The sequence below is a fragment of the Sabethes cyaneus genome, chromosome 1 (assembly GCF_943734655.1).
Source record: "Sabethes cyaneus chromosome 1, idSabCyanKW18_F2, whole genome shotgun sequence".
In the NCBI taxonomy this organism is placed as follows: domain Eukaryota; kingdom Metazoa; phylum Arthropoda; class Insecta; order Diptera; family Culicidae; genus Sabethes; species Sabethes cyaneus.
Window position 1 is genome coordinate 137,022,133 of NC_071353.1, and position 12,687 is coordinate 137,034,819.

The 12,687-nt window shown below is 38.9% G+C and overlaps 1 protein-coding gene across 1 annotated transcript in view; it reads left to right on the forward strand.

Annotated features, from left to right (window-relative positions):
• Window positions 1–9,508, forward strand: part of LOC128746275 (uncharacterized) — a 123,380-nt gene extending 113,872 nt beyond the window's left edge. Inside the window, exons 4-7 of the mRNA XM_053843324.1 lie at window positions 8,522–8,642; window positions 8,709–8,970; window positions 9,046–9,169; window positions 9,245–9,508. Coding sequence (XP_053699299.1) covers window positions 8,522–8,642; window positions 8,709–8,970; window positions 9,046–9,169; window positions 9,245–9,508 — 771 coding nt within the window. The remainder of the gene's footprint in view (window positions 1–8,521; window positions 8,643–8,708; window positions 8,971–9,045; window positions 9,170–9,244) is intronic.
• Window positions 9,509–12,687: the final 3,179 nt, after the last annotated feature.

The window sequence follows — 12,687 nt, forward strand, 5'->3', positions numbered from 1 at the left end:
CCACAGTGAAAGTTTGTCGCCTGACGTCACACATTGGAAAAAATAGAATAAAACACCCAAACCGGAGTTGAAGTTTTTCATGAAATATTATTTTTGTAAGAATGTAGACAGATCAAATCACTATATTCCAAAATTTCAGAGCGCTAGGAATGATCCAGCCTTTTGGAGAATGTGTTGAATCTTAAGTTTGTGTGACAGCTTACCACATTTTTCATTCAACGGTTGTTTCGAAAAATTGATTTTAATCGTATTCTGTTAGGCATTTCCACACAAAGAAAACGTGATTTGGTATTAAAATGGTTATGGATTACATAGTACCATATTTTGCAGATTGACGAAAATCGAGTACACTCTAAAATATATTAACTACAAATCTCAACATAATGGCATACATGTGATTTGAGCATCTTTTTTTTGGGAAAGGGAGATAACCGTCATTTTTCATGTTTTATGTAGAACTAGCTGACCCGACAAACTTCGTATTGCTACAAATTAACCTGTGTTGTACATAAATCATGAATCTCGGATGATCTTTGTCACAATCTCGAGTTTTGCAAGCCCTTGCGCTTCCGACGGCGGGTCACCGGCAACACTCGCGACCGCCTCGTCCTGAATGATCTAGTGTTACTATAGATAGTTTTTGTGGTCTGGTATTAACTAATGTTTTATGGAAGAGTCTCGAATTTCTCGAGTTTGATTAGTTTTTGAGTTTCGCAAAAATTTCTGTTTTATTTGTATGAGAGTCCATATTCCCCTACCACAGGGGTGAGAGGTCTCTAACTATCGTAAAATAAATTCAAGACTCCAAAATCTCCCACATGCCAAATTTGGTTCCATTTGCTTGATTAGTTCTCAAGTTATAAGGAAATTTGAATTTCATTTGAATGGGAGCTCCCCTCTTAAAAGGGGAAGGGGTCCTAATTCACCACAGAAAAAATTTCTGCCATCTAAAACTCCCACATGCCAAATTTGGTTCCATTTGATTGATTAGTTCTCGAGATAAGAGGAAATTTGCATTTCATTTGTATGGAAGCCCACCCTCTTAAAGGGGAGATGGGCCATAACTCGCTTTCTAAAGAAGCGAGGGGTCTCAATTCACCATAGAAAAAAATCTTGCGTCCAAAATCACTTACATGTCAAATTTGGTTCCATTTGCTTGATTAGTTCTCGAGTTATGAGGAAATTCGTTTTTCATTTGTATAGGAGACCCCCCCGCCCCCTCTTAAAGTGGGGAAATCCATAGAAAATATACCACAGAAAATATTCTTGCCTACAAAAACACCCACATGATAAATTTGGTTCCATTTGCTTGATTAGTTCTAGAGTTATGAGAAAATTTGAATTTCATTTGTATAGGAGCCCCCCCCCCTCCTAAAGTGGGTAGGGGTCCTCATTCACCATAGAAAATATTCTTGCCCTCGAAAACTTTCACATGACAAATTTGGTTTCATTTGCATGATTAGCTCTCGAGTTATGAGGAAATTTGTTGTTCATTTGTATGGGAGCCCCCCCTCCTAAAGTGAGGAGGGGTCCCAGTTCATCATATAAAAAATTTTTGTCTCCAAAAACACCCACGTGTCAAATTTGGTTCCATTTGCTTGATTAGTTCTCGAGTTATGAGGAAATTTGTATTTCATTTGTATAGGAGCCCCCCCTCTTAAAGTGGGGAGGGGTCCTTATTCACCATAGAAAATATTCTTGCCCTCGAAAACTTTCACATGCCAAATTTGGTTCCATTTGCTTGATTAGTTCTTCAGTTATGAGGAAATTTGTATTTCATGTGTATAGGATCCCTCCTCCTAAAACGGGGAGGGGTCCCAATTCATCATAGAAAAAATTTTTGTCTCCAAAAACACCCACATGCCAAATTTGGTTCTATTTGCTTGATTACTTCTCGAGTTATGAGGAAAATTGTGCTTCTTTGGTACAGGAGCCCCCCCTCTTAAAGTGGGGAGGGGTCCTAATTTACTATAGAAAATATTCTTGCCCTCGAAAATCTTCACATGCCAAATTTGGTTCTATTTGCTTGATTAGTTCTCGAGTTATGAGGAAATTTATATGGAAACCCCCCCTTTTAAAGAGGAGAGGAGTTATAATTCCCCTTATAAAGAGGGGAGGGGTCTCAATTTACCATAGAATAAATTATTGTCACCGAAAACACCCACATGCCAAATTTTGTTCTATTTGCTTGATTAGTTATCGAGTTATGCAGAAATTTGTGTTTCATTTGTATGGGAGCCCCCCTCTTAGTGGTGGGAGAGGTTTCTAACCATCACTAAAACCTTTCCTGGCCCCAAAAAACCTCTACATGCATATTTTCATGCCGATTGGTTCAGTAGTTTTCGATTCTATAAGGAACATACAGACAGACAGACAGAAATCCTTCTTTATAGGTATAGATTTAGTCTACTTCCTAAAAATCATACCCGCATTTTTCGCAAAGACTCAATTATTGAATTTTATAGAATCATGTGTTTTTAGGCAATTCCGCTTTGTAGTTACTTCTAGCCATAGTATTATAGATATTTTTTAAGTAAATCTTTAAGCATTTAGCAGCTAAAGGTTAGTACCAGGTCAGCAGAGCAGTAGTGACTCGATGATACCGTGGACCCCCGTTCGTTTGACCATTTTTAATCTGAACACTTTTTAATTTGAACCCCGTTGGTTTGCACGAAGTGCAAATTAAAAATGGTTCAAATGTCATTCTCAACATGACATCATTTGTTTATGCAGACAATGCACATAAACACGATTTGTTTATACTGACCTAGCGTGTTTAATCGGTTTTATATTTCGTTTTCCTAACGATTAAGATATAAATCCGATCGGAAAATGCAATATTCGCACTTGCAACTGCCAACTAAAACAAACCACCAAAACAATAACAAAGAGTAGGGCGGCCAGTTCACACAGGTTTCAGCATATTTCGGGTTACCAGTTGTTCAAATTAAAAAGTAACCCCGTTAGTTTGCATGAGGAATCGTTCAAACGAACGGGGGTCCACTGTATTCAAATTTTAGTGAATAAATATGATTATTCGTTAGAGATAGTATTATTTTTTAATTTCAAATTTATTTATATTTTTTAGCCACGTTATGGATTATTGAGAGTTAGAAGGAGCTCTCTACTTCTCCTAATTATCCCAATGCAAAACAAAATACACAAAATAAAAATAATAGTTCAATTCGTTATAGAACACTTGTCATTTGCGCTACGTCAAGCAATAGGCCTTTAAGTCAGGACCCTGGTCGCGAATTAAAATGTTCACTTGCGTCGGACGGTGTCCGACCGACTTCTTTCATCGCATGTAGTGGTTTAATGGTTGTTTATTTTTTGTAGTATTGAGTTTTACGATAGCGCGGTTGCTTTTCGTTACTGTAGTGACTGCCAGTCAATTGACTGTTTTTCAATCATTCGGTGCTCGAAACGAAAATGTAAAAAAAGATCAGAACGCATTCGTTTTGCTGTACAATCGGAGGTATGACTGAGCGAACTGGTGAGCTGGTTGTGTTATGCATAGCATTCATATGCCACCACGAAACGGACGGTGTGAATCTGAATGCACGGTGGTATAGCTGCGATAGAAAAAAAGAATCGGTTAAAGCCCTACTTTAGACATTACCCTTTTTTTCGATAGACTTCGCAGTCGGTTAATTAGAGTACAGGATAATTACAGGACTAGTGCAACGATCCTACTGACTCTAGCAGCACAGCTCAGCCGAGATGCGAACATACGATGACTGGCTTGTTAGACCAGCATCGTACCTCGAGACCAACTAGACGGGTGGAAAAGCGGAAAAACGCATCTGAAAACAAGGAAAAATGGAAGGAAAAAGATGAAATACGGAACAGAATATAGAAAAACAAGGAGATCAGGACTGCAAAAATGAGATAGGAGAAAAAAGAAACAGAACAGAGAAAGAGGAATTCGTGGGCAGTATCAAAGGAGAGAAAGGGTGAGTAAGCAGGATAAAATGAGGGTAAACAAGTTGAAAAAAGCGAAGAGGGGACAGGAAAAGAGGGGAATAGAAGGTAGAAAATGAGAATGGAATTGAAAAAACGTGACAGAAAAGGTGGGAAAACGGGAGAAAAAAGACGGAAAACGGGACGAGAAACTAACAGGTAGCATAAGAATAGCGAGAAAGAAACAAGAAAACCGACGAAGGAAACGAGGAAAAACGGTAAAAAAGATCAAATGGGATATAAAACGAGAAGTTGGGACAAAAAAACCGACAGAAAGAGAACAACATGAAAAAAGGACCTAAGAAAAAGACGAAAAACGAAAACTAAAAAGAAAACCTGTAGAACGAAGGGAAGAAATGGAGTTTAAAATAAAATAAACCTGACAGAAAAGACGGTACCTGACAGAAAGAAAGAAGATAAAAAGATCTGAAAAAAACGAAAAGTGGAAACGGGAAAAGGAAAAATAGAAGAGAAAAAATGAAAAACGGGTAACAAAATTTTAAAACACAAGTGAAAAACAAGAGGAAAAATAGGAAAGAAAATGAAAACAATGGAACAGAAACGAAAAAAATGTAACAACAAAACAGGGTGTTTCCTGGGACAGAAAATAAAAAACAGAAAAATAAGAGGAAAAATGGAAGGAAAAAGCAGAAAAGCGAGAGCGAAAACCAAAATGAAAACCAAAAACGACACAGAAAAGTAGAAAGAACGGAACAAAAAGTAAAAAAACGGGACTGGAAAAAAGAAAAACCTGAACAGAGGTAAACCTGAATAGGTAAAACGTGTATGTAAAAGAATAATCTAATCGCATACCAACACAGCCAATTCTTTAAAGCCTCCTGGAAAATGATGATTACTTGAATCAATCATTTTTCTTGTCAATTGCGAGACCAGCTGAGCAGCTTGTACCGCAGAACTTCAAGGTATCAAGTGAAACCAGAAATAATACCTAATTCCATTCAATCCGTTGAAATCAAGGGAAAGGAAGAACGCGGGGACCTCCCGTACCAAACGCATCCCATATAGAAAATGATTTATTTACAGTCGTTGGGAGTATTTTTGCTAATAAAGGTTAAGTGATGCTCTGGGTTCTCGGGGATGAACTAATGGCATTTAGACCGGAAACCAGGCTGCAATTGGCCAAGGATAGAGCGCCTTATTTCGCTCTATGAAAATATAACCCTAGAAAATAAAGTCATATGGCTCAATCTATACCTATAAAAAAGGATTTCTGTCTGTCTGTCCGTATGTTCCTTATAGAATCGAAAACTACTGAACCGATCGGCGTAAAAATTTGCATGTAGAGGTTTTTGGGGCTAGGGAAGGTTCTCTCGATGGCAAAAGACCCCCCCCCCCCCCCCGACTAAGAGGGAGGGCTCCCATACAAATCTATGCCTATAAAAATGGATTTCTGTCTGCTCTATGTTCCTTATAGAATCGAAAACCACTGAGCCGATCGGAGTGAAAATTTGCATGTAGGGGTTTTTGGTGCCAGGAAAGGTTCTTATGATGGTTAGAGATCCCTCCCCCACTAAGAGGGGGGGCTCCCATTCAAATCTATACCTATAAAAATGGATTTCTGTCTGTCTGCCCGAATGTTTCTTATAGAATCGAAAACTACTGAACCGATCGGCGAGAAAATTTGCATATAGGGGTTTTTGGGGCCAGGGAAGGTTCTTATGATGGTTAGAGACCCCTTCCCCCACTAAGATGGGGGGCTCCCATACAAATGAAACACAAATTTCCTCATAACTCGAAAACTAATCAAGCAAATGGAACCAAAATTGACATGTGGGTGTTTTTGGGGGCATGAATTTTTTCTATGATGAGTTAGGACCCCTTACCTGTTTAGGAGGGGGGGGGCTCCCATACAAATAAAATACAAATTTCCTCATAACTCAAGAACCAATCAAGCAAATCGAACAAAATTTGACATGTGGGTGTTTTTGGAGACAAGAATGTTTTCTGTGGTGAATTGAAACCTCTCCCTGCTTTAGGAGGGGGGGGGGGGGCTCCTATACAAATGAAATACAATTTCCGCATAACTCTAGAAGTAATCAAGCAAATGGAACCAAATTTGGCATGTGGGGTTTTGGAGGCATGATTTTTTTAATGATGGTTTGAGACCCCTCACCCCCCTTTCCTAGATCTACTGACCTCTATTACTTTCCTTCAGTTTGGGTCACCCCTGCGAAATGGTACTTTCTACGAAAATATTTTCCGTGAAATGGTACATCCCGCGTAAGGTTTTTCACGAAATGATATTCTGCGAAACTCTATATTCCGCGTTATGGTCAACCGAGAATTGGTGTTCCGCAAAATGGTATTCGGCGAAATGGTTCGTAATGATGGCGAATATTTAAATGCTATCCGCTTTATTTTATCAGGCTGAGCGATGGGGGGAGTTGTTTTCTACTTTATTGTGAGGAAAATTTGTATATTAAAACACCCATGAACTCCTCAGAAACTTGCAAAGATTATGACAAAGGTCATCCGAGATTCACGATTTATGTACAACATAGTTTAATTTGTGGCAATAAGAAGTTTGTCGGGTCAGCTAGTGGTTATATAAAACTACAGTTGTAAGATTAGGAACTGAAAGCTATACGACTCCGCACCTCCCAGCTTGACTATTCAATTATACAAATTGAAATATTTCCATGGATGGCCACGTGGAGGCGCTAGGTAGGTGTAAGAAACTCGAATGTATGAGATATCTCGTTTATAACGCTTCAATATTAGTTCCGGTTTGTAAACTCATCATTATTAAGAGTGCCCAAGTGCATTCTAAATGACCTTCAACAACTGTCGGATAAATGCAACGAGTGAGGCACGAAAGCAAACGATGCCCGATTGCCATACCAAACGACACTCAGCATGCAAGTATCGGTTATATGAGACTAACCTGGACATTCGAAACTTTTCTTGAAAGCCAGAATTTATAAAAATAAAATCTAAAATTTATCTTTTTTTATGAATTTAATATAATGATAATGGTCAGAGAATCAAAAATGACGAAAGCACAAGAGACAAAGATATAGTCCCTATTGTCACTATTGCATGGAAGTTAGGACAATGACAAGTTATCGTAGCTGTTTATCGTGGATACAGATGTTTCATGACAACTATGTTGTTGCCTGTGAAAAAGACACACTGCTGTATGTAATACGTATTGTACGTAGCAAACTTTAGGTCGAAGCAAGCTAGTCTTTTTCTTAAGGTTTTTGCTATTTGTCCCTTTTGTTCAAGTTGCTGAAAAAGTATTGTTTTTAACCAGCCGACTTGCGACAAAGACATATTGCATGACAATAATATTGGTGATATTATTGTATCACCAGCAACAAGCGCTTGTGAGAGCGAGTGTGTATTCAAATAGATTCTCAACGAAAGTTGTCCATCTCACTGATGTGGAGCGGCATTCTTTTGTCCTGTTATTTTGTTATCGTGATACATTCTGGTTGCTACGTAAGTTTGTTTTATGGGCAAAGAATAACTGGTTTATCGCTCTACGTTTTTGTCGGTTATTTCTGTGTATGAACAATGATATTTTGATTCCCTGGTAATGGTACTTAGACAGTCATAATTTCTGGCCTGATTTTTGAATAGGTCATAACTACAAATGAGAGATTCTCTTCGCGTCTCCTCTCTTACTTATATTTTCATCCTAGCTTTTCTTGCATTAACTTATATCGAAAATTACCAGTCCATGGACTGGTAAATCAAATCAGATCACTACAGACAAGGAAACAGTAAAACGATAGCGGCGACAAACGTTCAAGTTTGAATTTAAATTATAAGTTGTTTGTCATAAATTTCTGAGGATGGCTGAATAAAGTAAGCGGAAACGTTAACAATATTAAGTTAATTTAATAATTCAACGAAAAGAGTCAATTTAAATCTGAAAAGAAAATTGCACGGTGATCGAAAAAGACCAAATAAATATGGAGAAATACAGCGTCCTATAAGCTTTATAAATTCGTAACCACGTCCGGTTCGAAAAAAAAACTTCAAGTTGAAATTAGTCCAAATTCAAGTATAATTTAATGTCCAATGTCATGTTCATTTTCAACTCTAACCAGTCAACTTCAACGCTAGTCCAGTTTGAAGTCTGATTTCTATTGTCTGTTTTCGAACTGTGTTCGTAACGGTGATCGAAGACAGATACTGATAAAGCCTGCAAGTCGAAGGCGAAATCTGTCATGAATAAATTTAATAGTTGAATTCAATCGTGAAAAAAAACTTCTCAGTAATTCCAATCTTCGTTTGCCACTAAGACACTCTAAAAACTTCAATTAGTTTTGATTTTAAATCCAATTCCACCAGAAAGTCTACAGTTTTCACTTTTCAGCCTAACCGGCGAAAAGGAAAATCCGAACCATCCGGATTAACTACCTGCATCGGTCACGCAAGTTATGAAACGGGTGACTACTATTACTATCTGAAGATGTTTAATGCCTTATAGGATGAAATCAACGGCATGAAAAATCGAGTGTTCCCACTGGTGATTTTTTTTCTTACCGTTTGTTAAAATTTGTCTATGTTTTCAAATTGATTTCAGGATGGAATGGGCCAGCTGAAAATTGTGTCCGGTGGAATTCAACTTACCGGTCAGGCGTTGGTGTTGGACATTCTGCGAGCTTCCTCGATACGGTCTAAACATGGGCAACCAATTTCTATCGGTAAGATTTAACTAAAATTTCTTGTTTCAAAAGGCTGACTGGAACCATCGCCAATTTACTATTTAGAATCTTCGCGAAACTTCAGCCTGAACACGCGGGACTCCGAAGGTTATCTGGAAAACCAACTCTTCTTGGGTCACGACCGGCTGGAGGTGCTGGCGAACCATTTTCGGGTGGCGGACACACACGGAACCACTCTGTTTGCCGTCGATCGAGACGAAGTCAGCATCGGGGCCACATCGTTGCGGGTCGAGGGCGAAGGGGGTGTCATTTTCAAAGACTCCATCCAGACGCCTCTGGTTCGAGCCGAAGCCGGCAAGGATTTGAAGTGAGTTTGTTGACACCCTTTTCATGCCGAGACGAAAACAATCCACTAATCGTAACTTTTCATTTGCGATGGCAGATTGGAATCCCCCACACGGTCACTGGAGGTGCGAGCCACGCAGGAAATTTTCATGCAATCCCGAGCCGGTAGCATCGAAGCCAACTGCCTGAATGATCTCAAACTTCACTCGGTTGCTGGAAGTGTGAGTATTTTTAACTATTTCAAAAATTTCTCCCACCTTAACTGACAATGGCTTTACGATGTTTGCCTTCCACAGATCCGACTGGATGCCAGCACCATCCTACTACCGAATTTGAAAACCGTTCAGCCTCCAACGTCTGCTGCCGGATCGTCTGGATCGATGCGGGACCACATTGGCGCGGGCGGAAGCAGCTCATCATCGTCGTCTTCTCCTGCTTCTTCCACAACGTATTCTGGACACAGCAAAATCTACCAGCTGTGCGTGTGTTCAAACGGTATGCTATTCCTCGCCCCCGCCCACAGCATTTGCGCTACCGACGACAGTGCCATCTGCAGGTAATATTTGTGCATAGAAACTCCTGCAGTTAGTCAACCACTCCACACCAGATAGGAATATTTCTCGAAGATCTCTAGATAGCAGTAAAAGTCGAACGCTGTTTCAGTAGATTGGAGCCAAACAGAAAACAACAGATTTTTTTCCGTGGCCTACTTGCAAGCATTATGGATAGAGCATTCAAAAGTAGGTTACATAAAACTTTCTGCGACGTATAGACAATTAAAGAAAAACATTTCACCAATGCCTAAAAGGTGCATCCGTTAGAATTTCTCTCAAACGTTACAAATTTGGTTGAGTTTATTGTGCGTTAGGATACCGGTTAGATGTGTGATTCGACAATTATTAGTACGTTTCGATCTGTTTCCTAAAAACCAATTTTTGTTTTCTAACAAAAACAACAAAAATCCATCAGAGCTTACCACGATCAAACTAGCAAAAAAAACTCGAAAAGCGCAGTAGAGTAGTGACATTTAGGATTCCGTACTAATCCCTTGCGTTCTAATATCAAACATCAAACATAAAATTAAAACATAACATGGCATTAAAACGAAACGAAGGTAGGAATTCAGTTTAGATAACTTCAATAGAAAGAAATAAAAATACAAAGCAACCGGAACAAATAAACAAATTAACCATAGCTACTAAGCGAAGCAAACGGCGGAGTCACCACAGTCTAACGAAGTAATAGGGAAAGTTAAAAAAATAAATAAAACCAACAGTCTACCGTAACTATAGTCATATTCGCTGACAGAGAGGTTTAGTTTTTCATACAAATATACATATCATATACATTAGAGCCTACAAGCCTAGCCTGGGTCGGTGCGGTAAAAAGGGACAGAAATAAAGATCTGAGCTACCAAGTGAAGTGCGCGGGTGGTTTTTAGTGCAAGAAACGTCCGAAATCCGAACTCGGCCTTAAATTGCTGATTCATTTTAACTTTCCTTCCATTTGTCTGTTGATAAGTTTTCTTTTTGAATTCTATTTCTACTATTTTTGGGACTAATTTTCTCAGCAAGTTCAACAAATACACAACAATTGAAGTCTCGGTTGGAAAACCTAACCTTCAATTTTGTCTAGCAAATCCAAGTACCCATGTTCGACATTTTTTTATTATTATTTAATGTGGTTTTAACCAATGGTCATTCACCATATATTCGACATTGTTTCGAATAAAGAAAACACAATTTTTCTACAAACCTCTAAAAACGACAAAAAGACGTTATGAAAAACGTTAGAGAGGTGTCAAAAAAGCTACATTCCTTTGCTAAAAATACTTAAAAGATGATAAAAAATAACAAAAAATCACCGAAAAAAGACAAAAACTTCATAGAAAACACGGTAGCACATGACCCAAAGTTCGTTGTACCCGTAGTTCATAAACTACTGGGATGGGAGAGCTGCTACTGTAAGATACGATTTCGGAGCTGTCTTCGGGCAACATGGATGTCTACCTGGCTTAAGAGAGAGAATGCTGTCATCGACATCTTCACTCAGTAAACCAAAGAACCTTTGCAGTAATTTTCTTCTAGCAGTTAATGAATGCAGATCATGGAGCTTACAACCTTCCTCGTAGGTTGGTAGATTTGCTGCATCGTTCCTGCATCGGACAAAAGACGCAGAGCATATCTCAAAAATTCTTTTGAGCGGCCTCCATCCTGTTGATATGCATAGCAGCCGAATATTATGCCCACACAACAACAGTGTAGTCCAGAATGCTGCGGACAAGTAACAATAGAAAGATTTAAGCGCGTATATGTCCTGGAATGCTTTGGTGTTTTGTTTTCGTGAATTCAAGTATTGCGAAGGCCTAAGCAGGGATCGTTGAAATGTATTCGTTGAATCTGGCTTTGGAATCAATAGCAACGCCCAAGTCCTTTATCGTCTGCACTCGACGTATTTGGCAGAATCAAGTTTGGTTTTAATTTCGCGAAATATCTTAACTCGTCGGCGTACATAAGCTTCGATGAGCTTAAAAAGCCACCTAGGTCGTTAACGAAAAGTACAAATATCAAAGGCCTTAGGTGGTTACCTTGGGGCACGCCAGATGGTATCTCTAAACAACACGAATTAATTCCTTTGATGCTGACAAAAGCAGAGTGGTCGGTAAGATAAGATTGGATCCACTGTGTCGCCAAGTTTGGTAATCCCAAGCACCTCAGTTTTTCTACTGTGATTGCGTGTGGAACTTAATCGAATCCCTTGCTGAAACCAATGTATAGGGTAGACGCACCAGTAGTAGTGGTAGTACCAGTAGTGGTGGAAACTTGAATTATTCCATTATTTTTGCAGATTTTGGTACAAGTTTGATAAGTATCGAACTACTAGTAACAGTATTATTTGATAAGTATCAAACTTGTACCAAAATCTGCAAAAATAATGGAATAATTCGAGTTTCCACCACTATTGGTACTACCACCACTAATGGTGCGTCTACCCTATAACGCCAAAATCGCCACGATCTAGTGACCGATTGAAGATTATAGACACGGGTGAAGTGAGGGAAGCAGCAAGCATTCAAGGCCAAGACCTTTTGAGAAATCTACCGACGAAAGTGCTTCTTTCACATGCTCGGCGAAAACAGTCAAGTGTGACAGATATAGGGTACGGGAGGGTATTCCCATCACGCTACTAATTTCGGCATACATTACCTTTTTTGGCTACACTTTCCCAAATAAAAACTTTGCCGCTATTTAACAATACTGAAACGAATGTAGCGCTCATAGGCTTTAATGTGTTCTAACTATTTTCATAAAAATGTAAGTAGTTTGCTTAATTTTATTCAATAAACATCAATACCACCGTTTTTCCACTACCACGTAACCAGGCTGAAAAAATCAGCAGCAATCGCTTACGCGTATCCGCTCTTGATGATGGTTTGGAAAACACACAATTATGATCACGTTTACTTATTCTAGAGACTAAACAGCTGTGAATATGCTATCACAGAATAATTCTACTTCTTTTTATCACGTAAAAACACAAAAATTCCCCTCTCATATGAAAATATAAATCAATTTTCATTCACTAGCCATTAGCAGCATTTTGTTTTTAATTCCAGCATATGGTGCGTTATTTACACTACTACCAATATATGTGCTGACATATCTGGTATTTAACTGACAACTGGCGCTAGTGTATATGAACGATTCAATGATACACTAGCGCCAGCAGCAAGCTGTTG